This window comes from Tachypleus tridentatus, chromosome 10 (assembly GCF_004210375.1).
Source record: "Tachypleus tridentatus isolate NWPU-2018 chromosome 10, ASM421037v1, whole genome shotgun sequence".
NCBI classification, from domain to species: domain Eukaryota; kingdom Metazoa; phylum Arthropoda; class Merostomata; order Xiphosura; family Limulidae; genus Tachypleus; species Tachypleus tridentatus.
In genome coordinates, this window is record NC_134834.1 from 86,830,302 (window position 1) to 86,856,961 (window position 26,660).

General features: G+C 32.3%; 2 protein-coding genes across 2 annotated transcripts in view; one reads left to right on the forward strand and one right to left on the reverse strand.

Annotated features, from left to right (window-relative positions):
* Positions 1-14,851, reverse strand: part of LOC143229799 (protein MEMO1-like) — a gene marked incomplete at its 5' end in the record, with an annotated part of 32,890 nt that extends 18,039 nt beyond the window's left edge. Inside the window, 4 exons of the mRNA XM_076462591.1 lie at positions 1,214-1,326; positions 6,333-6,401; positions 13,350-13,434; positions 14,719-14,851. Of these exons, the coding sequence (XP_076318706.1) occupies positions 1,214-1,326; positions 6,333-6,401; positions 13,350-13,434; positions 14,719-14,851 (400 nt within the window). The remainder of the gene's footprint in view (positions 1-1,213; positions 1,327-6,332; positions 6,402-13,349; positions 13,435-14,718) is intronic.
* Positions 14,852-17,770: 2,919 nt separating this feature from the next.
* Positions 17,771-26,660, forward strand: part of Fibp (acidic fibroblast growth factor intracellular-binding protein) — a 41,589-nt gene continuing 32,699 nt past the window's right edge. Inside the window, exons 1-2 of the mRNA XM_076462593.1 lie at positions 17,771-17,984; positions 24,505-24,703. Coding sequence (XP_076318708.1) covers positions 17,900-17,984; positions 24,505-24,703 — 284 coding nt within the window. The 5' untranslated portion in view covers positions 17,771-17,899. The remainder of the gene's footprint in view (positions 17,985-24,504; positions 24,704-26,660) is intronic.

Sequence of the window (26,660 nt, forward strand, 5' to 3'; positions counted from 1 at the left end):
AACAATGAAATATTATACGTGTACATAGAGATAAGGAATATTCAACAGCTAGTAAAATACTTTCTCCGTATGTGCACATATATACCTTAATTTTAAACCTCAAAGATTCAAATACAAAAATAACTAGGTTATACAAAATAATGTATTTATCAGATTACACTATTGTTAATATCTAGAATTTATCTATCAAAAGAATCATTTTATAATAGCAAAAAAAAAAGTCAGTCATCAAATATGTAATATAATAGGGGTTATAGTCAGTTACACATACCTTTGAAGAAGAGTACAAATATAATGAAAGACTCAGAACATTAATTCTTGTACACACAGACTCACCACTGATATAAACTTGTATAATCAGGTCAGATTAAAAAACTGCTTCTTTGCAAAACATTACTTTTCCTAAATACAAAAAAAACAATTTCCATTTCCAGAATTGTTTTAGTCTATAAACTTTCTCAAGCCATTAAATATGAAATGAAGTTTACATCTAAAGAACATATTCATTCACATCCAGAAGTTTAAAATCTTTTATTAGAGTCCTAGATAGTAGAATATACTTGGAATATAATTTCTGCACCTTATAAAAGACACACTGTGTACATAAATATGTAATGACAATGTCAGTATGGCCTCTTAGTAATATACATTTATTGTAATTAAAGGTATACAGATATTCTTATACTGTGAACAAGTTTCTTACAATTAACTTATACTAAAGTTAATTTTTTGTGCATTATTATTTTACAGATGTCAAAATGCAATATTTTTGTGAAGAAGAAAAGGATTATTTTTTAAGAACTATTTTGATAACAAACCATAGTTCACAGTATTTAACTTTTCTATTTTAATTGTTTCTTAAGTGTTCCTAAAATTTACCTTCTCTACATTATGGGAGCTTTCAATTTCATATGAATCTTTCTCTAATTTGTATTTTTGCAGCATAATAAAGATAGCTTACTAATAATGTTAATTACAAATGTTATATAAAACTAGCTATGATGATATTTATTATGGGCACTGTATGTTATAAAATTAAATGAATGCTAACAGAATTTGTCTTCTTAAAGTATATTTATGTGGTTTTGTCTTGGGCTAGTGTAATTAATATGTTTTTCATAAAAATGGTACATAGAAATGAATCATTACAAGTTTGAATTTTCCAAGCATTTTATGAAGGTACAAAAAGTGCACATGAATCCTATAAATATACCTTGTTGGTCAATGGAAAGATCACCAAGGGGGGTTCTGTACATCTTAGCTGGAGAAAGAGCACAACCACCAAGTCGTACATGGTGAGATGGGCCTAAGATGAACACACGTTTTCTAAAATCACACAAAAATAAACACAACTAATTATAATAAACTGAAAAAAACAAATAAATTTTGTCATGTTACCACTTTGTTTAAATCAATAAACACAAATACAACTACAAGTCACTCATCCATCATAATTTTATTAGTACCTAAAATAGAGCTGTTCTAATTCCTTACACCACTTACTACTGGTAAACATGATGCACAGATCAAAATAAGCCAGTATGATTTAGTAATGGTTTAAGATATCATACTGGGGATAATGATAATTATTTGTTTTGTTTTTGAAATTTGCACAATGCTACACGAGGGCTATTTGTGCTAGCCATCCCTAATTTAGCAGAGTAAGACTAGAGGGAAGGCAGCTTGTCATCACCACCCATTGCCAACTCTTGGGCTAGTCTTTTACCAACAAATAGTGGGATTGCCAATAACATTACAACACCCTCACAGCTGAAAGAGTGAGCATGTTTGGTGTGATGGGCATTCGAACCTGCGACCCTTGGATTACGAGTCGAGTGCCTTAACCACAGGGCCATGCTGAGCCAATAATGATAATAATAAAAACTTTTGAAGTTTGCAGATGAAATTAAGATTTTTTGGGATGACTAACTGTATCAAAGATGCTGCAGACTTACAATGAGATTTAGATCATTTGATGCATTGGGCCAGAACATGGCTGACAATGTTCAACTATCCAAAAGGTAAGGTGATGCATGTCACAATTTAAGTTACAATTTAAATGGGAATATATTAAATACAGGATTAAAAGAAAATATCTTGGTGTTGTGATCGAAAAATAACTTAAGACGTCTAAACAGTGTATTATAACTAGCAATAGAGCTAATAGGATTTTAAGTAGCATCTACAGAAATATAGAATGCAAGACAAGGAATATTATTGTTTCACTATATATATATATATCACTTGTAAGGTCTGTGAACAGATTTTGATTCCCTTCCTCAAGAAGGACATTGAATTGTTGGAAAATGTTCTGAAAAGTTACTAGAGTGATACCTGGGATGGTGAGATTGTCCTATGAAAAGAGATTAAAACCTCTAAACATGTTTTCTCTGGAGAGGAGAAGAGTTAGAGAGGATATGATTGAAGTGTTTAAGATTATTAAGGGTATTGATAATATAGATCCATCAACCTATTTTGTGTTTAGCAGTGAAAACAATAAGACGAGAGGTCAAATTCAAATTTTGGCAACGTAGAAAACATTTACAGTTTAGACAATATTCAAATGGGGTGGTTGGTTTTTGGAATGAGTTGCCTTCAAGGATGATACAGACAGTATTTAACTGAGTTCAAGAAAAGATAGGATGAATGCATGAGTAATAATGGGTGGTTATAGTTGGGAGCCAGAAGGGTCATTCTTAATGGGTTATTTAGCTCCTATTTGTCCTTTCAAAATTTTATGAATTTATGGATATTTCCCTTTAAAATTATTTTTGCTTGTTTACTGAATAAATATTTTATTATTTTCAAAGGTCAATAATTCATTACTCTCTGTGATTGGCGAATTGTATACATTTACACAATTGAAATAATTGAGAAACTGCTTGTGTCTTCCTTACATCTGTTGGTATGCAGTAGCAGGGGATTTTGTTTCAGAATTTTTTGGTGAATTGTATACATTTACACAATTGAAACAATTAAGTAAATGCTTCTTTCACCTTTGCATCTGTTGGTATGCAGTAGTAGGGTTTTTTTCAGGATTTCTTTTATGAAAATAGAATCATGTTTGGTGACTGATGTGGCATGAAGTATTTTATTATGTAAGGAGTATTATCTAAATAAATATCACCTAGTTGTTTTTCAGTTATTATTTTACCCATCTAAAATGATGTAGTTTTAAGGGTACCTAACTTTCTCTAACCAAAAGTTAATCTTACAGAAATAAAAACTCAAATTTTCATAAAATCTAGGGGTGGATTGGAAGGGATTAAGTCTCAAAGTAAGCTTCCCCCTGCCTAAAAGATAGAAAGCTCCTGTATTAGCATACTGTTGATACCTGTGTGTTAAGTAGCCATATTGGACTGGTGAACTATAGGGTAAAACATGACAACTAAAATATTTCATTCTGTGATGACAAGAAAACCCACTTGTAGAGAAAAACGTGTAAAAACAGATGGTATGGATAGAGAAAGCACTATGTAGAGGAGCAAACAACATTTTGACCTTTTTTCAGTCATCATCAGGTTCACAAAGAAAGAAAGAGGTAACTGACCGATAGCTGATCACATGTTTGAAGGCAGTTGTGTAACTGAGTGTAGGAATGTAGAGGGCATGCTTAAATGTTTGATTATATTTATTAATATAGGTATAAAGGTGTTCCTTTGTATTGGTTTATTTTGGGCTTGAGTTGTTGTATAAGTAAGGCTTCTTTAATTTTGCATTTGTTTATGTTTATTTCTTTATTTAATATTTAGGTGTTTTCTATGGTTATGTTGTGCTTATTTGATTTACAGTGTTCAAAAAGATGCGAATGTAACTTTTTGTGTTCTTTGAATCTGGTTTCCAATTTTTTACTTGTTTCTCCAATATAGAAGTCGTGGCAGTTATCACATTGTATTTTATAAATAATGTTGGTGTGGTGTTTGTCAGTGTAGTTTTTACATAGTATAGACCTTAGTTTTGTGCCTGGTTTTTGAATAAATTTGGTATTAACTGGAATGTCATATTTTATTACTAGTTTCTGTCAAATGTTGGTTATTTTTCTGCTGATGTCAGGAATATATGGTATGTAGCCATACATGGAATTAAATGAAAATACTAATGTAGGTGAAGTGCTGTGTCTGATATATGAAGTTATTTAAAAAAAAAAAGCATTCAACAACATGATGCAAATAAAAGGAGTCCATCCTACAGCCTGTAAATTAAAAGTCAACATCTTGACTAATAACCTAGTGAGAATCATATGTGAAAAAAATCAATATTAGTATTTTATGAAACAATAGTTGAGGTGGATGAGATGAATGAGAGGACATGTAGTAAAGTAAAAAAAATGTTTTCTGTGTGTGTACTAGGAATCTCTTGAAAACTATTAAATCATTTGAGTAAATGCTAAAAAAAATAATTATAAGAGCTATGGAAAACAGAAGTGAATAAGTATCATAAAGTTGTTGGAACATTATCATTCAAAACTTTCAGTGTACCTTTACCATATGCAATATCATAAACCACCTATCTTTCAGCTTAATGTGAGCAATTTCATTCAACTCCAAATTAATAAAATTAGCATACACAGGATTTCGGCAGAGGCAAAAAAGAATTACTTATGGAAAGACATTGCTGTCTTGGGAACTTAATCAGTTATTAATACTAAATTCAATGATGCTGCATTTTTCTGTTATATCCTTTCTATGAAATGCTTGCTTTAACAACTAATGTAAAACTGCACCAGGATGATTTGGAAGGTGGTGGCAGACACAAAGCGAGAAGCAATGATGTCTTAAGATACTTGATAGCCAATCACAAAATATGAAATTTATTAATCTTCATTATTTTATACACACACACACACACACTCACATATAGCCATATATTTTCTGCACAAATTATAAACAAATATGGATTCATTTACTTTTGTCTTATACAATCTAAGAATTATAAAAATTTGTTAGTAATTTTTAGAACACACCACTTTATGCAGATATAGAACATTTCAATAGTTGTGACATCTGTATACATAAATGCACAACTGAAGCATTTGCAGCATTTCTTGGCATTTCAAATGTTTCAAATGCTGAGCAAATACATGCAGTAAGGAAAAGTGTGATATATGTTCACAAACACATAAAAAAAGATTATATAACAGCAATTGCCTAAGAAGAGAGATATACTGAAAAATGTTCTTGTTTATGCCAACTACAAGCAACACTATTAAGGTCACAAGAAGGGTTATGAAAGCCTCACGAGAGAGACAGGAAAATAGACTTATCTACAGTCTGGTACCATCACAGCAGTGAGGAAACTACAGCAAATGTTTACATTATCTTGAACAAAGTTGCCAAGAAAGAAAATAAAAAGTTCAATGCAGTATCAATTTCAAAAAGTGTGTATATGGATACAAGTAAGAAGGCTGTCAATTTACCAACTTTATCTACAACCAATAAGCAAGTGGTTTTAGTTCTGGCTTTGAGAAATGTGAAACAATCAAGGAAAAACAACCAGTTCAGTGTCAGATCTACTTATGGGTAGTTGTGTACATTATTTAGAAGATTGTAATAATACCAGAAAGAGTTTCTATAAAAACTTAAGTTTGAGACTTGAAAGTCAATTGTAGTTGTTGTCATTGAGTTGAATTTGTTGTCATCAACCAGTAGCCTTGAGCAGTTGCAGCTATTGCCAGCAGACTTTACAAGGCTGATAAAGGAATCGTAACCATCTTTATGATGAATATACCCAACTTTTCTCGAATAAGCTCTTTGTAGGTACCTTATTGCTAGCAGCTTTCTTAGCATTGAATAACATGATCAAAATATAGCTGATCTGATTAGTGCAATGCTTAGTAATGTTATTGAAAACGCACTTAAAGAACGTTTGTTAGTTATACTGCAAGTGTTTTCTTAGTTCATTCATTTTTTCTACCAAATCAGTTATAACAGAGAACATGCTATAAAGCTTATTAAAGGTGTCTTATTACGTGAAACTTAGTCTCATAGTCAAATTCTTCACTTTAACTGTAAATTCCTCAAGTTAGTGCTCATGTGCTTTGCTCACCACTACATTTTCAATTAACATAAAGTTGTGACTGGAAGTAACAGTCTAAACTCCAATGACTAGCCTACCTGACCTGCCTGTTACACAACTGTATGTCATGACTGATAATCTTCTGTGATTGCTTGATTATTGTTGGTATATCTAAAGAAATTGTATTATGGCAGACAAGCATTACTTTTTAAATTACATTTTCTATCACGTCTTAAGGAGTCCTAAAATAATTTATAATTTCTGGGTCCATAAAAAACATAACTTACATACCTTTTAAAATAAATTTAAATACTTACACAACTGAAGGTTTAACTTGCTTGTACGCATAAGCAGCACATGCACCACAGTACTGGTATCCAGCATGACTGGAAAAATATTAATTAATGATTAATCAATTTGAATTTTTATACAGTTATTAATATTACCATATTTACATATCCATATGTTTTATGACTGTGCATCATAAAATTACTGAAATCTCTAAGAAATGACTTTCTATTTGTAGAAGTATAGATACGGGAAAGCCAACTTTAAAAGCAGTAGACAGTGGCTGAAGCTGCATTGTAAGTAAGAGGATTTATAATGTTTTTGGCCAAATAAATGCCCAAACTCATATTCAAGATATATTTTGATTTATGTTCAAAACTAATTCCCAGCATTTTTGATAGAATTATTTAAATAAATAATAAAACAAGTAAAAATATGTAATCACTCTGGACGAAAGTCATGTATATATGGCAGCCCCATCACAATTCAATAAGTTAAATTCAAAATACTCTCAAAAATCATTACCTTCTTGCAGAAAATAGTTAAACTCCTATGTGTTTATCAATAAAAAGCAAACTTATGTACTGATGGGAAGTAAGATGAAATTATTTTTTTTTAGAATAACACACTAAAAATATATACAAATATATATACAATTATTTTACAAATTTCTTTTATTCTTAGTTACACATTACAAGAACATACAGTAGGTAGACTACAGTAAAGACACCAAAAGCAAAACATACGTCAAATATATTCATATTATCTGTACCTCAAATGTATTTTCACAGTTTAGCAAAAAGTAATTTACAGCCTGTTTCAGGTATTAAATGCAATTTATGTTGTACTCTTCTGTAAATTACTTTTTGTACAAACACGTGGTACTTTGTGAGTTTGTTTTATTTTGAATTTTACCCAAACCTACATAAGAGCCTTTTGCACTAACTGTCCCTAATTTAGCATTGAAAGAAAAGTGGAAAGGCAGCTAGTCTTCACCACTTATCACCAATTATTGGGCTACTCTTTTAACAATAGAATTCACCATCACATTATAATGCCTCCACAGCTGAAAGAGTGAACATATTTGGTGGCATGGGAATTCAAACCTGTGACCTTTAGATTGAAAGTCAAGCACCCTAACCACCTGGCCACATTAGGGCCTATCCTGTAAGTGGTATATTTCAAGACTATTCTCTCTCTTTGTTTTCTATAATGGTATACATCATATACAATGCTTTTTTAATTAATGTCATTTTTAGGAACACAGTCTCACTTTTCATATAACCACATGTTGATTGGCATGTTTACATACAATTGTCACTTGCCCCTGAGGAAGGAAAGTTACAATTTTTCTACATTGAATAAAGGCATGTTATAGCTCCAACTGCAATAAACATGCAATCAAAGAGAAAAGGGTTGAATGTTGACATACAGATTACACACAAGATTGCAAAATCTCAGATACTTGATTTAAAACATGACCAAAGAAACAATACAGAAATCCCAACATGAGATAGGCAGCAAGTGTACCTGTAAAAAAAACAATCACAAAAAAAAAAATCCCAACTACAGTGAAATCACTGAAAAGCTAGAGCCGATAATGACAAATGAGCCAATGTGACATTAATAAAAAATTATAGAAAAACAGGAAATTGGATAAAACATTCCTGAGAAATCATGTTAAAATGTCATAATAGGCCTAGCTGATTCTGCAGGAGGAGTGGGGAAAAACATGTCAAAATTTTTATCAGCCTGAACAGGTTTGGATTATTCAGAAATATCAGTGGGATAAGTTCAGGAGAAGAAGGCTTACCCATATGATGATCAATCTCACTATAGATAATAGCAGAGGAATACAACAACAGGTCTCTCCCAGCTACAGTCTGTGAAAATAGTGCTAGAGGTATAACACCTGAAATGGGAACATGAATGAGCCTTAAAATTCAAGGTAGAAATATTTAAATCAAATAAAAGAGTTTGATGTTAAATATGAAAGTGTGAGAACATAGTAAAGGTTGAGAAATGAAATGAAATTAAAAGATTTCTTTAAATGTAAAGAAAAAAAGATTAAATCCTATTTTGAAAATTAAGCTATTAAAATCCTGATTTATATTAAGAGAACCAAAAGAAAAAATGTTTAACACAAGTATTGCCTAATGAAAAGTGATAGTTTGGTAGAATTGTATAGAGGGAATCACATGTCATGAGAGTATGTTGCACACTTTTTGGTGAAGGGATGATGCATGGTGTTTTGCATTAGAGACCCATTGGATTCAGTTAATCCAACAGAGGGAGGATAGAAGGCAATTTGTGGTATGCACAAACTTTATTTTTACATATAGTGCAGCACTGAATGAGAATAGCTATTTATGTGAAAATAGGTAATGTACCATATAAGAAGATCACTTTTCAGGAAGCAGAAAGGAAAACCAACTTCTGTTCTAACAACCCAGGCAGGGCACATGTGCAGACTTAGTACACAACCAACATCAGGTCACCCAGGAGCCCAACAACTAGACATTGATAGAAAGAGGGAATGCAAATATGGTAGTGGGTCAGCAAGTTCAAAATCAGGCAATGTCAGGAATTTTTTGTCCTATCCATAGGAGGAGAAGGGCTTCTGTCAACCACATGTTGGCTGGTCTTACAATGATCCCACACAAGATCACCTGGGAGCCAACATCCAGATGATGGTAGAATGGAAGAAAGCCAGCTTGAGGGGCAAACTATTTATGGTGGATTCATCCAGTTCAAACCAAGGTGGCATTGGGTATTTCTCTTCCAGTCCACAGTTGGACAAAAAGTCACCACCCTACTCTCAACTGAATGGAAGTGGTCACACTGAGAAGGAAGGCTCCATGGTACACAACCCCATTAGCAATGGCAGTAAGTGTAAAGAACTCCTGTAATCCAGTGAAAGAGAGGGAGAAATCAACATTGTGGAGAATCCAGAGGAATGCAACTCCTTAAGAATGTACAGTGGGTGATCAAGAAAATCCTATTTATTCAATTTATTTAACTAGGACCAGAGGAGAAGGCAGAAATCTTGAAACTGCTACACTCATGGTAGTTCATGAGTTGGTACAGTCTGGAATGGACCTTAAATATGATGCAATATATCAAATGAACCCTCAAGTTGTTTTGTGGAGAACTCCATCTCATCAGTGACCATTACAGAGCTTTAAAAGTTACAAGACATGGTTCAAAAGTTAAGTACACCTGGACAGGCACCACTGAGTAGATTCTATAGGTGTAGAAATAGTTGTAAAGGTAAGATACATAAAAGAACTTACTCATTCAGCAGCAGTAAGGGGTATGTATAATAACAACAGAAAAAAGTCAATATTCAAAACAAGGAATGATTAGAAGATGAAGAAAATGTGTGACAAAGGTGGGGTAGTCCCTATGACAATTTGCATGAACTCCACCAATGGATGACAGAAGTGAAGAGCCAGAGAAAGAGAGAAAGGTGTTGAATTTGGTGATAGAACACTTAAAAGAGTTGATGTGAAGTTACATCTAATAAAGTATAGACTACATGGATGAGATGCTGTAGCCACCTATTGAGAATATCATAAATATCTCAAGGAGGCGAGAAATATCAACAAGCAATCTGGACTTCTCACAAAAGGCTTTTCTAACAATATGAGAGTCATAGCATTTGATAGAAATATTTGTGAGAAAAGTTCTGGGCACACAAATGTAAGCATATTATTTATATAAATTTGATGGACAAGTTTGAAACAACTTTTATTTCTCAACATAAATGTTGTTAGTTATTTCTTTTCAGCAGACAAATTAGACAGTTGGCCTCAATTTTTTTATCTCTGGTTATTTGTTCACATCCAAGCATCTAATGGAATTTTTTAAAAACAATTTGTAGCATAGTTGTAACATTAGATAACATTTAGTAATCTTGACATATTCTATTCTAATGCCTGATATATTTTCTTATGTTCCAAAATTCATGTTTGCAGGGTTCATGAATTCTTAGATTTATCTTACCTCTATGTGAAATTACTTTAGAAGGAAGAAAATAGTAGAAAGTATAGGTAATTGTTGTTGTTTTGAATTCAGCACAAAGCTACACAAAGGGCTATCTGTGCTCTGCCCACCACAGGTATTGAAACCCGGTTTTTAGCGTTGTAAGTCCGCAGACATACCGCTGAGCCACTGGGGGGCAGTATAGGTAATAAAACAATAAAAATGAAAGTGAAAAGCTTAACAATGTAGTAAAATTATTCATTACAAAAAAAATATATTGTTCATTTTATTTTATATTTATCAACCTTTTATTTCAATGCTCCTTTGTGAATTCACTACAGTTAGTGTTAGAGAAAAAAAATAACAAAGGGAATGTAAGCTTTGAATCTGCAAAACCACATTTGATATACATTTCAGAGATTCTAGAGGTTTCACAAATAAAGTATGAAAATATTAAAACAAAGTGAAATATTACTCATAACATGAAAATCATCCTGCACTCATACTGAAACAATAGACTTTATAAATTGACCTACAAATTTTCAGCAGAAATACTTCATTAATAATTCTGATTTTTTTTATGAACATATTAAACACATGCCAGCTTTTGTGAAGATATACAGTACTGTGGAAAGATGTCAGAACAAAAAATAGTTTGTCATTCTTTCCATTTTATGGGGCTAATTCTTCCATGCCATTATAAAATTATAATTTCAACATTATTGGTAATACTTCACTGATCCCTGTTGACAACTGAATAACCAGGTAACAATACTTGTCACTCTTTAGAATTCCAATATAATTGTACCAAGAGCATGTCATAAGGGTTCTACTTCACTAAACATACTGATCAAATTTAGGGTTTGAAATAACTGTCATGATACCCCATGCAGTATTTTAACTATACAGTAAGAAGCTAGTATATGGTAGAAGTAATCAGTTTAATAGCACTTCACAATTAAACCTTGATAAAAACAGCATTTAACACTATATATTAAGTTTTGTAATCATTACATGCCCCAAAAATCATAGAGAATTGTCAGTAGAGCAGAGTGTTCTCATAAAAGCTTTACATGATGCTGGTTGGACTCGGACAAACTGCTGTGGACTTGAAATGTTTCCCAAATACTATCAAGCACATCCTAGATCATGAGACCAAGACAGATAAATCTGAAAATTGGAAGAGGAAGAACACCTAAGCTCAATGACATTGATGTTAAGTATCTTTGTTTATTCATACAGCCTTTGGGACAGAAGGAAAATTGCCACTGATCTCAAACATGAGATAAACCACCATACACCAAATGACCATCTTACCCAAAGTTAAACACAAAATGCAGCCTGGCTAACTAATGAATGAATATTTGTCATAAAATTATTATCATTGCTATAAATGTAGCTACCAGTTTGGCCACCAACCTTAATCTTATTACTTTAAGTCACATGTTGAATCCTTTTTTGGCCACACCTTTTTTTTCTTCACATCTAGGTGTTTTTGATCAGATTGAAACTAAAAAGGATTTACTTAAGCAAATTGATGGAAAGGGTGTAGGCTTGACGCATTTACTTTTTAAAAAAAAATTTGATAATCGAAAGGATAGCTATGAAATTCTCACCTATAAGGGTTAGAGAAAGATTAGTTTATTGACCTACAGGGTCATTGGATGGCTAAAAAGTAAAGCTTATTGTTAATATGATTCTGTCAAACTGAACCCTTGTTGCTAATTGACCATCTGAAGTACCAGTGGTTGGGCCTTTGCTTTCTCTTATTTACATTATAATGTTGTTAGAGGATTAATTCATATATTTGAAAAGCTTATTTATGACATTAAAATATTAGGTACTTCTAGTTGTATTAAGGATACTGATGAATTATGGAATGATTTTTATTAATCAACAAGTTTCACAAATATTTGGCAAATAACCTTTAACTATAAGTTTGAAGTAATGTATTTGGGTTGTCATAATTTGGATCACACTATTAATATAATATGGATATAAGCCCACTCAATGATGTGAATAAAAAATATTTCAGCATCATGGTGGAAAAGTCACTCAAGCCATTGAAGCAGTGCTGTGTTTCTAGTAGTAAAGGTATTAAAACTTCAGGGTGTACTTATGGACATGTTGATTAGACAACAAAACAGGTAATTATTTCTTCATATAAATAATTGGTTAGGCTTCATTTCAAATACTAGGTACAGTTTTGGTCCTCTTATCTATGACAGGATATTGCCTTCCTCATGGGAGATTTATTAGGATCATTCTTAGATTTGATGGGTTATGTTGCAGAGAGAGGTTGTGATCTTTAGATTTTCTCTTAAGAAGAAAGGGCTACGAGATGATCTTACTAAAGCTTATAATATTATTCTAGAGATAAAAGCCTTGATTTTGTTCTGATATATTATAAAAACAAAGAGAAAATCCTCAATAGCTGACAATGTCAGAAGGGGACAATAATAGGAGAACTGAAGAGAACAAATTGAAACAGCTCTACAGCTAATGTCGTTCAAACTGTAAAAAAGATCTTAAAAACTACTATCGCAAAACTGATACCCAAGCATTACATCAATAATATTTTCAAATCACAAAAACAATATAAAACAAAAACATCTCTACAGTATATAAATATGTTGAATAAACAGCACATTTTAGCAAAAAGTTGCAAAGCAATTAAAGAATCAAAATTAATAATCAACATAACATAATAATCTGGTAAAACACTGAAAGAACCTTCATCGAGCTTCCAATTTTATTTTTTACAAACACATGCACATCCTGCAACACGTGTTATGCAAATGCAAACAATATAAAACTGCTTCAGAACTTCCCACATAAAGACAGATCCCAAAAATAGACAACCAAACCCCTTTTACAGTTCATATCTTAAGAACAGAACACAGATTTGTTGAAAAATATGATAGTTAAACCAAAAACAAAACAAAAATAAACAAAGAGGTACACTTAACTAAACATCCATTCAAACACACATAGATATACCATGCCCAATATGGTTAGTGTAATAAATAATGTATCATTTTTCACACAACAATTATACTTACGGGACAATGATTGCTCTAGCAGGGAAGTGAGAGGCTGATCCGACAGCACTCAACCAGTTGTCTAGTTGATGTCTTAATTCTTGAACTGAAAATTAAAAGTACATTTCATTATTTACATAAAATTTGTTATAGCACATAATGCTTTTATGAATGATATGATAACACTCCAATCATGAACACTTTAACTGCTAACTTAATAAAATGTAAGGTAACAGAGCATAGAAAAATGTTCACTTGTAGTTGTATAAATGCCAGAAACTAAGATTATTTCAATGATCACACCTATAGTTTATATTATTCAGTATTTTGTTAGTTTTTTTTATTCATGGTCTTTATAAATTATTTTGGTACTGGTACATTAAAAATCTACCTTTATGTATGAAATGATGATACTTATGAATACTTTGTCCTGGTATCCTTCATAAAAAATCATTCTAAGTATTTTTTTAATCACTGCTTGGTTATTTTTAAAATTAACAATCTACCTTATACTATTAACATCACACTTAAAACATTTGTAAAATTCTAAAGTAATCTTTTTTACAAATCTAACAACTAAATTATTAATTCACAAAATCCAGAATCCAGTATTTATAACACTTATAATAGATTTTGAGTCATGTTCTTAAATTAGAAAAAACTAAGCTGGTTTTATTAAATAGTTAAAGAAAAAATAAACTTTTATAAAGCAGGTATTAATATCATTTTCCACATTCCACTGAAATAACATAGTGTTTACTATAACTAATCATTATCACAATTTTCTTCCTACTTTGAGAAATCGACATGAATAAAAATGATGTTAACATTTATATCTGTTTGAGTGTGTATTATTTAGAAAAATGCATAACAGTGTAAAAAGCTATTCAAAGTTATAGGAATAAGCACTTAAAGTTTACACAAATACATAACTAATACTTGGCACAGACCACATCATACCTATAACTTTAAATGTTTGTCTCGTAAACTCAGATATACAATGAATGCTAATTGCTCGCTGTATAATTAATACACACTGAAATTCCAGTAATGGCACTACATAATTCTCATAAAAGCTACTTTAAAAGTTTATTTTTTTAAATTTATGGACAGCCAAATAATATTTTTAATGTCACTTTTCTTTGATCTTTGGAAGTAAGAAATACTAATAATAATACTATGGTAATATGGCTATCAAATAATAGCAATGGAACACAAGTCATTATAACTAATAATCTTGTGTACAGCGTAAAGTTCTATGCCTTCATATTGACACTCTGGTCACAGAAAATTTAATATAGTATGTAGGACATATAAATCTTACTCTTCTATTATCTCTGTACTTACATGATTTATTATATTTTCATTAATATCAGTAAATATTACTAACCAACTAAAGAGCTTTTTATATATTTATTTGATAGATACTTAATGACAAACAGCCAAATATGAGAGTATAGATACAGGTCTTTCTTTTTATAACAACAGACAGTAGAAGACAGAAATATTAAATTCGAAGTGAATAAAATTTATCAGAACTATTAACTATAAACATTGCTTCAAAGTCGCACTCACAGACCTGATTCACTGTACCAGCTTCCTGAGTGAGTTGCCCTCCGGACCGATTTTTTCGGCTGACATAACGAAACCAATTTTGCCAATTGAGTTAAATTCCTGTTAATTAATATTATACGAGATGAAGAGTTTGCGATTTTTTTTTTATTATAATGCTTAAACCTTTCAAGGATTTGGGAAAAAATAAAAACTTGAATTTTTGTCAAAATGACAAAAAAAAAACACAAAAAAAAACAACTGACAATGAATAAGAGTATAAATTACTCCGATCAAAACCTTTAATTTTGTGGCTCTTGATATGTTAATTTTCCATCGTAGCGCTATCTGTTTACAAAAATATAACAAACTATATTCATTACTTTCATTTCTTTTCACATACAGATTATATAATTTAAGTTATTTTGAGCTGTATACTTTAATATACTTGTACTTTTCCTTATTTCTATTTAATCTCAAACAGTATTTCGTACTTTTATCTTTTCCTTAAATTTTAAAATATCATGCGCTCTTTGTAATTTTCAACAGGAATAATTATTGATTCATATTTGTAATTATGCGCTACAAAATAGAATGATTTGGTGTCACTCTTGACAAAAAAAAGTTGAATCATAAAATTAATTTTCTGTTAAAACGTAATTAAAGTCTTTGTAAGTTAAAAGAATATGGTGAATGACAAACTTATACCACAGTTTGTTTATAGGATATATCGATTTCACCTTTGTCTAAAATTGGTAAAATTGGTCGTATTTTTCTATCTTCTTATTATGTTATAGTATTATTCCAGATTTATTATTTGTTTTGAAAATATGGAAGTTTCACATAATACATGGTTAAGAACATTCTTAAATTGACCTTATTACGATTTACTTTTGTTCGTTGTTATTTTTATAGTAGATAATACTTGTTACCGCTTGCGAAATACGTATGACAGGCTTATTTACAATTGTTGGTGACGAGAAACCAACTTGAAATAAAAATGTTTCACAGAACGGCTGTCATATGTATTTGACAAGCGGTAACAACGCTTAATCTGAAGATGACCAAAAAAGGTCGAAACGTTGTTCTCTCCTTATCAATAAACATGTCAATACCCATACCAGCCGTTCTGAAATACATTTTTATTTACAACTGACCTAAATGCCATTACTATAGTGAAGTGAAACGTACATCTGAAATCATAATAATATCGATCCTTTATTTTAATTTCTTAACTTGGTATTTACTTTACTAACTGGCATGGCAACAGAAGGTGAAAAAAAATATAAAAAGGAGGAGGTACTTTATGTTCCGTCAATTGATGTTCAAATACTCGCAGAAAACTAAACTGATGGACGAAAAAAGATATGTGCGATATTCACGAATAAGTGCATGAAGAATATACCTGTGTCATCCTTTTAAAATTTCATGTTATGCCATCTGAAGAAGCAGTTATACTCGAATAAAAGCAATAAACAGAAAAAAATTATCAAGAAAGGGTACATTTACGCAGAACATTTTCTTTGCGTTTCTTGTACCATGAATCCAACTATGTTATGTATAATGATCATATGTATGCAAAACCCTGGTCACAGTTTCAAACAAGATGTGCTCAAACCAATTTCACGCTAACAGAAGAAAAAGGTGTACAAAGTAAACTCGGTGGAGGGACAATGTCAGCTTTAAAAAAATGTAGTTACACATAGTAATATACTTTCGTATATAGGTGCATTATGTGTGTTAAATACGATTATTTAATAATTTTAATAGATTATTTTGTGTGTGATTTCTTTTAGTTTTAAGGTGGGATAATAAGTGAGTTTATTCTCGTATGCCTTTGTACACTATAGTGTAAACTATACACTAGTAATTACATATATAGTTCCTTTATTATTGTATCTGAGGTTTTAGTTTATTATTCTGATTTATACACAGTAAAACAAATATTGGATAACTGTATTTTATAAAATTATTTTATATATGTCTTTTCATATATTTTCTCTGTATAGTACTAATGTACTGTTATCATAAATTAAATTTTTATGTTTATTTTTATAGGTGTGTCCAAACAAGTTTTCTTTCATCTTTGATTGATGTAAGAACTGGATTCAACACGTTTAATTATCACACGAGAGTAGCTGACCATTTAATGACTGTTTTAATGACTTCAGTTACATTTGATATTTTACGACTTGTCTCAAAGATTCTTAAATATCAAAAAATCTTTTATGTAAATTTTTTAACTCGCGAATTATAGTTCTGGCAGATAAATTAAATTTAAGGATTGACCTACATATAGGTAAGGACACTGATAAATTAGAATATTAGTGAGAACAACAGTTTTGTATACAAATAACATTGTATTCGAAAAATTTATACCTTTATCTTTGATATTTCAACATAAGTTACACATTCAATTATTGCCAGATCTCGATAAATTAAACATTTTTTAATTTGATGTCCTTGTTGTTCCAATTCAATTTATAAAGGTATATTTCTCACTATCGTAAACTACTATATGTACAAGCACATTGAAAAATGAACATCAGTGAGGGCGATAATCGAAGAAAACCTGTCTGTACACTCTTCTAATTCTTGAAAATCCGTAAAGGACTAGATTATATCATCCTTCGCCAGCTTCTGAAGTGTAGCTACATAACAAAAAATATCAAATACATGTACTAATTATTTTGCCACTCTTTGGTAGTAGGCTGTTTCTTATCGGTTATAAAGAGCTGATTATTAAGGAGGTTTCAAATATGTTTTATTCGTGTTCTCGTAAACTAAACTCGTCATACTCGTTCTGGAATTAGCAGAAAATAAATCACAGAGAAAGATTTTATTATTTTTCACCACTTAATATAAAAAATAACAATCTAGGTCGAAATTATTACACCAGAGGGCTAATTTCAAGTAAAAAAAGATACGATTATTAAACATTACTTATTGGCTTGTCAGAAGGTTGGTGATTGTCGTAAATTATCTCGTGAATTTGTTTTACATGTAACGTACTTTGAAGAATGTTTGCTGAAGTTGATGTATTTGTGGGGAACAACATGCTTGTTGACCCAGAAGTGTACCAGTTTTGGTTAAACGGATATACAGGTAGCGCTTTCAGTTTAATTTTACTGCAATGCTCATACCTAATTCGTAGTAATAACATTATTACTAATACTTAGTATCGTTATCAGTAATAATTAACACTAAAGTACATATTAATACTATTGCTTCTGGTAGTATGACTACCAGTGAGTACTAACTTATGTAGTACTACTGTCAATACTTGTACTACAAAGTAGCACGACTAATACCAGAAGTAGTACCACTTGTACTGTGGTAGTACTTATTGTTTTAATATTAGTACTAGTTACTGCAGCAGGGTAGGTTGTATAACATTAACAACAGTACTTTCGATAGTAGATTCATTAAAAATAAAGCTTTTGAGCACAGACTGTTACTAAAGGTACATAGTAGAAATATGGACTGTGTTTTCCACATTTGTGTATAAAACTAGAAAGCAGCAATAAGTCCATAGTTATATATAGTGAAATAAAAATAAGTAGGCTTTGTAATCGAATTTTGTGTAGCCAGTTGAAAATGATACATAACCAACATATAATATATTGTTTTGGCTATACACATAACCATATTGGAATGTTTTATATTTTTACTTCTATTCAACTACTTAGCTGCATTATAGTACATAACATTTTAACCATGAGTAATGAAACTTAATCTATAATAAAGTAATATAATCTGATCAAATGTATCCTAGATGGTAAGAAAATGCTAAAAAATATAGTATGCCTGTTTATGTGAATCAAGGTGTTGTGCACAGTCAGAAAAAGGTAGAATATAACAAAGTAAATATTGGGAAACATTTTTATGAAGAAGTAACAGTTTATTAATAATAGTGATACTTTATGACATGGGAGATAATCATCATAACTCGTGTATCATTCAAATTCTTTGGTACATATGCATGATTGGCTTGTAACTTAATGTTTAATTTTTGAACATAATTTACAGTTATTGGAGTTCAAAAGTATGAATAAAATGACAATGATATCTATGTAATAGGACAGTTAATTTTATCATAAAGAATATACAACACTGAACTTATTAGCATTTAACTCGGTCAATCACTGCTCACATTTATGTTGTACCCTTATTTCTGCATTAAGATGAAGCTTCTAGATCCTTAACTTTTGCCCCTCAGTGTGGGGATTCCTATATGTAGTAAGGGGACCTCCAAGAGAAGGTTCTGTACTTTTACTTTACCTCCTCTGATATCTAAACATCGACCCACGTTTGCCTGCATGGTAACTCATGACAGGGAGGAGAGGATCCTGGTGGTACAGGGTCAATTAGCTGGTTCACTTTGGCTAGGGCTATCCGAGTACCAGTGAAGGGCGTTCACACCAGATGTTGTGGACATTGTGTCTGATGCTGATTTTTGGGTATAGTACTCACAAAACACTGGTGGTTGCTGCCATGTCCTTGTTTAGCAGTATAGTGTGTACCCTCAAAGGTTTCTTTGGTGGGTGGGGTTAGTGGACACTGAAACTTTCTTTCTTTATTAAGGATCCCCCAAATAAAAAGTTAAATAAAATAGTGATAAAAATAGTCCATAGGTAAATGACCATGTCTTGAATATTCTGAGCAGCAATCTTCAACTTTTTCAACACCTGTACCTTATTTTCTGATATTACATTCTTTATCAGACAAATCTTTAGAGCAAATATTTCCCCTTTTTTTGTTCAGTAAAGATTAGAAGGTCTTGCTGGCTCTCTTAAGTCAATCAAAATGCTTCATTCTGGGGAAATCTTGGTGGAAACATCTACTCCAAAACACAGTGAACTCCTCTTGCATTCAAAGGCCATTGGGGATATACCTATTGAGATTACTCCCCATGCTACTATGAATTTGTCATAAGGAGTTATTGTTGAGAGGAATTTGAAGAACATCCCCGAGTCAGAGTTACTCGCTGGTTTCTCCACCCAAGGAGTTTCTGCAGTGAAGTGTATCTCCACTTGCAAAGATGGAATTATGATGATGACCAGTGTCCTAGTCTTGACGTTTGCATCACTACATCCACCTGCCACCATCAAGATGGGTTATCTAAATTGCAAGGTGCAGCCATATATTCCTTACCTGCCTATAAATTTCCAATGTAGTTTGGTCACTCAAAGACATTGTCATAGTTACTTAATGTGTGCTTGCTGCGGTGACAAGGACCATGATGCTTACGAGTGTGAAATGGACTCTCATTCTGTTAATTATAGTGGCTCTAACCCAGTTACTTTCATTCTTGCTGTAGATGGGTAGAGAAAAAGAGGTAGAGCATTTGAAAATGGTTCATAACATTTCTAACCCTGAAGCTTAAAAATTACTACCAACCGCTCCATCTTGGAAGTATGCTGCTGGACTCCATTCCACTGTTATAGTGGGAATGCAGACAGATCACTTTGTGTCTCCAACAGAGTTGGTTTCAAACCATGTGAAGCAGCTTTTGCTCTCCATGGTTAAGTGAGTTGACTAGTCAACATCAAAACCTATCTCTATCCCCATAATTCCTTCCAGTGACACCCCAGATCTACTTCCTCTGGCTCTGGCTTCTGGCATTTCCTCAGTCTATCTTCTTATTGAACCCAGAGATGCAGAACAATTATTTGTTTATGCTCTCAGTCACTGGAATCTTCATCTACCGACAGAGACTTGCCCACTCAACTCAGGGCAGGATCCATGGAGGTCAATAGAGCTCTTTCTGGTAAAGAGAATAAAGAGTAAAGACGTGGTAAAAAACAGAAGGACTCTCTGCCTAATTCTCCTCCATGTGAATAAAAATGGGCACATTGATACAGTGGAATTGTCGAGGTTTACGTTCTAATATACGTGGCATCAAAGTGCTGATTGATTTTTATCATCCTGTGTGTCTTTCCTTACAAGAAATGTTTTTGATACCTGCCATTATAGTCACCTTTTGGCAGTTTTCTTCATACTGTAATAACAGGTTGTGTGATGGACGAATGCATGGAAGTGTGGCGCGCTGCTGGTTGACCAGAATGTGCCTGTTCTATCTCTGCCACTTGATACACCCTTGGAGGCTGTAGTCATCCATGTTTTGTTGGATTGTACCATTACTGTTTGTTCTCTTTGCCTGTCTCCTGAGGAGATCTATGATCAGTCAGACATTGATACTCTCACTGAACAGTTTCTGTCTCCCCTTTTAATCCTGGGGGACATTAATTGACATAATCCCCTCTGAGGTGGTGTTGATATTGATGGGAAGAGTCTTCCCATAGAGTATATGCTCCTGGATTACAACCTATCTCTCTTCAGTACTGGTTCTTGTAATTATTTTCATGCACCTAGTCAGTCTTTTACTGCTATTGATTTCTCTATCTGCTCCCATTCACTTTTCTCTGATTTCTCTTGGGGGGTTGACAGTGATCATTTTTCTATCATATTGAAGGAGACAAGCCATGATTGATGCCATCTGACTCGCATGCCATGGTGGAAGCTGGATGAGGCCAAGTGGCCTTCTTTCACTGCTCTCTCAGATCTTGGTCTTTCTGTCATTTGTATGCCATCAATAGATGACTGTGTAGCATCAGTAACTGACTGTATTGTCCAAGAAGCTGCTCAGTCTGTTTCTAAAACCTTGACACATTTTTCATAGTATCCTCATCCATGTTGGAATTGTGTTTGCTACATGCCATGAAAGGCTTAAAAACAGACATGAGATACCTTTAACAGGTATCCTTCACTTTCATACTGCATCACTTTCCAGCAGGAAAGTGCACATGCGTGGCAGGTAAGGTGTCAAAGCCAGGAGGAATCTTGGATTAAGTTCACAACTAACAATTCTTTTATCACCAGTTCCAAAGTCATATGGGATAAGATTCAGAAGGTCAATGGGTAATATACTTCTACCCCCTTTTGATCTTGCTCTCCAGTGGCCAGGAAGTTGCTGATGCTAAGAGCGTTGCCCATACTCTTACCGAAAGCTTTTGTCAGGTATCTAGCACTTCTTCTTTTGAGCTGATTGTCTTTATGAATATAATCCCCCCTTTACACTGGTAGATTTCAAGCTTGTTCTCAATTGGTCTGGCAGTATACTGGTCAGAACTGATGATATACACTATGAGATGCTGCACCATCTTTCTCCTGCTTATCTTGCTATTCTCCTGGTTGTTTTAACTGGATCTGGCAGGAGAATGCTTTTACTGATGCTTGGTACCATGTTATTGACCTACCTTTTGATGAACTGCCTCTGTAAGATCTTAGAAAGGATGGTTAATGCTCATCTTGTTTGATTATTTGAATCACACAACCTCGTTTCACTGTTTGCAACTTTCTTTTCCCTATACTTCAAAACTTTGATTCTTACCACAGCATCCCACCTGAAGTTGTGTCTTCCTTCCTCAGTAGGCCATGCTTTTTCAGAACAGACAGTCTGCTATTATTCCTTTTGGTCTTTGTATCTGTGCACATCTGACTAGATTGGGTTTCTTTGGATAGTGTTGCTGTATCCATTGGTTGACTCCTCATCCCACTGTGCCTTGTTGTCATCCCCAAGTGTGACCTTTTTTAGAGTCATCTAAGGAAGGTAGATACTCCTGATTGAAAGTACCATCTTCTATTTGCTGAACATCTTTCGAATCATCCTTCCATTCCCATGTATACGGATGGTTTGAAATCAGCTGACTCTGTTGGCTCTGTCATTGTTTGTTGGGGTTTGGTGGTTGCACACAGAATGCTCTCTACAGTTTCTGTGTTCACTGCTGAATTATATGACATTTGTCTTGCCCTGGAGCATATAGAAGCTAAGCAGTGCTTGAATTTCATTACTTATATTGATTTGCTTAGCTCTATATTGGCCTTGGAATCATTTCACATTAGTTCTCACCCTGTTCTTGTCCATATTCAAAACCCAGTGGCCCATTTCTCTCTATCATCTACTTCTATCCAGTTCTTCTGGATACTTGGTCACATTGGTATTCATGGGAATAAGCTCTCTGACATCACAGCTAGGCCTGTCTGCTCCAGTACTATCACCACCATGCCTGCTTCATACAAGTACTACTGTTCTATATTCAAGACTAGGCTCTGTGCCAGATAGCAGTCAACTGGATGTGAGCAATATGATAAGCTTTTCCAAATCAAACCTTCTATTGGGACTTTGTCTTGCTTCTTTAAGTATCAAAAGGAGGAAATTGTCCTAGCTAGGCTACACATTTATCACAGTTTTTTAACTCATTGTTTTCTATTATCTGGGACTGATGCACCAATGTGTGGTCTGAGTGACACTCAGGTCACAATAGCCCATGTTTTATGCTGTCATTACGATTAAGAGCAGTGGCATCATTTTAAACATATTTCTACCATGAGTTCACCCTTGATGTTGGACAGTGTAATTGGTGATGGTGACAATGTCCACCTCAGTTGTGTTTTTAAATTTTTAAGGGCCATTGGCCTTTTTAACTCAAAGTTTTCAATTAAAAAATTGGACTTTGTTTTGTTTCAACACGATTCCTTTTTATGTGCTTCAATAATTTTACTTTTATTTTTAGTTTTTTCACCAGTTGTGTGGAGCAAATTGTCAAGTTGATTTTCACCAGTAAACGACGACCAACCAACCTAAACTTTCATCAATCATCTAGCAAATATCTAAATTAAAACATGAAAAATATAGCATGTAATACTTTATTAATAATTTACAAATAAGTGTGATAATATGTGGTGTTAAATCCAATTTTTAAATGTACATTTCATTTGGGAATTTAACCTTTTGTGTTCAATTTTGTGGAAAAAAAGTTTGTTTGACAAATCCATAGATCTGTAAACATTCAGTTGTGAATGTCAAAATGTCAGCAAAGTCTGTGTGACAGTGGAATTAAGCTCTGGGTTTAGGTACATTGCAACTTGGTCTTTACTGACTTAGGAAGAGCATCTGCCTCAAACAAACTTTAAAATGTTTTCATTTAAATGTGTCAACTTATTTGTTTTTACCTTTTATTGAAGTTTTTCCTCTCACATAATTTTATTTATCATGACTTTGATTCAATGATTGCTCAATAATTGAAAACAATAATAATTAGTCACATCAATTTTGATTAGTTTATTATTTTATGCGGCAATCTACTTAATCAAAAATTTGATTGATTGTTGGTATAATAAAAAATAGCAATTACTGGAAACACTAATTTTGATTGTTTTTGTGACAGTTGACATAAGTGGAATTTAGATTAATTTATTGTTGAAATAATCAACATTTATTTTATTTGATTGATTTAATTGTAATTTTGATTAGTAGGATTAAATTACATGACAGTAATCAAGGTAGTAGCTATTCATAGGTAATTACTTAAATGGCCCATACCCAGTCACTGTGTGGAATAGTTTACTTTAGGTGTAAAAAAATCTTTAACATTCAGTTGATTTAAGAGAATATTATAAAACTATTCTAGAAATACCCTATTGTTATACCATGCAGTTCAAATGAAAATAAATTTATATTTAATAGTTATGTAACTAAATGTGTAAGCTTATTTATCTTGGCTGTGTAACACAAATGTATCTTCAGACCTCATGAATTAAATTATTGTTATCATGCTATTAGCTGAAGAAGCTGCAGCAGTTCTTCAGAACCATGGTGTATTGAAACAATCTGGTCTTCCTCCTGACCTTCTAATCAGTGATGTCACTGACCATTATCGTACCTTTCAAATGTTGGAACGATGGCTTCATTATCCATCTCGTCTTACAGAACAATGGAATTTTCAGATGGCTCCTCCAACTCAGAAGATGCTTGTTGAAAAGTAAGAATAATTACTGTGTTTTTCATAATATTACTAACAATAAAAGTGTTTTGGAGCCTATAAAATTGTGTGTCATTACTGCTATTTTGAAAAAAAACATATTCTGTGTGATGCTGCACTGTTATGGAAAAGAATTGTTAAAAGTGAAGTGAAATAAATGGAAGAGAAATTAGCTAGAGGAGATAATAAAAGACTTGTGAACATAATATGCAGTGTTAATTGTAAGGATTCGTGAGAGGGAAGGAAAGAGATCAAGTTTTTCTGTGATAATGGATGTGTGAATGCTGATGTATTCTGACTTTCTCCATTGCAAACAACTGTTTTAAATTGATTTGCTCAATATAATAAGACAGCAAGAATGAAATACTGAATGTGCAATTTACTTTGTATATTTTTGTTTCTTTTACATTTTTGTGTGTGTATCTGAATTACTCAGTGTGCAGACATTTACTATTATGTTTTTTATTTATCATTTTTAAAGACAGAGGGCACCCATTAATTCTTTCAATAAGTTTTCCTATGGGCAAATAGTAATTAAGAACATGTGAATAGAGAGGCAAGAACTAAAGGAACTTTTGTTTGACATTTGGACTTATGAAGAGGCAGCTGGATTATTTTGTTCTGTTGGTCCATGGACATGATTAGTGTGTCCATAATAATTCATCCAATTGGTTTGGTGACAAGATTGTTTTGAAAGCTTACTATAAATTTACTGGAGTCTGCTTACACTACATTTAAATAAGGAAAGAGATATTTTAGTGGCTTTCAGGAAATTACTTTTAGTTTAAGTTGAAAAAGTCAAGTTGAAAAATAATTTGAACAATACAAAAGGTAAAATAGATGTTTTTGTCTTTCAGATTCTTACTTAAATAATTTGAAATATTATTTACTTGTATTGAAGGGTTTATTAACTGTTGAAGTTACTTGAAATATAATTGTGGTATATTTTTGTTTTCATAATACTTTGGTGTCTTTAGAAAGATTGTTATAAGATAAAGAAGGATTGGTGAAAAAGTATTTGAACAGCTATTTCTTAAAACAACCATTTAACTCAATGGAAATTAATTAGGGGATGATTAGAACACAAAATGAGGTGATAATTAATTACTAATCATTAAACATCTGTACTTTGAGTGTGTATTCATGACAGTTTTTCTGAAAATATTGTCACAGTAGAGATGTATGTAAATTATTAAAAAAAATATTGAGAATTTGTCAGAGTAAATTTTGTTAGCACAGTTCTCCAAAACAAAGACTCTTAGGAATACCAGTATTATTACAATATAATGTTTGTTTATACCAGAAAGCAACTCAAAGTCAAGTCTTGATACCATGTGGAGATAATGATATAATATGCTACTTTGTACAAAATAATAGCTGTATTTTTGTTTCATCATTAAAATTTTTAACGCTCAATTTGACAGAATGTGATTTATTTTTTTTATCCAACAGAATGCACAAGTAATTACAGAATAATTAAAGTAGTAAGAAAATTAAACCATTTATCAAATTATAAAAAAACAACAGAAAATTATATTAATTGTTTATATTGCAATATTTATTATTTATGCATCAGTTTTTAAAATAATCTTTTGTACCAATTGTTAGGAAGTCGTATTGTTTGAAATTGTAAGTTGAAGACAGATGATCTTGGAAAACATAATAGGTATAATCCACTGTTGTTGTTAAAGACAGTGTCTGTAATGTGTTCTACCTGTCTTTATCAAGAGGATTTAATAACTAAAAATGTAAAAGTATACATCTGTTTTATACATAATGTACATCTGGGACATATAATTGCACTTGATAGTCTGAACTTTATTTTATGGGGAAGTTTTCAACTTGAGAAGTATTTTATTATTGTTGGATTTATTTTATTCCGAATTAGTGTGTAAGCTGAATTAATTTGTTGTGAAGTTTCACCCTGCCAATATGGGCTAGGTGGGATCCATCCAGT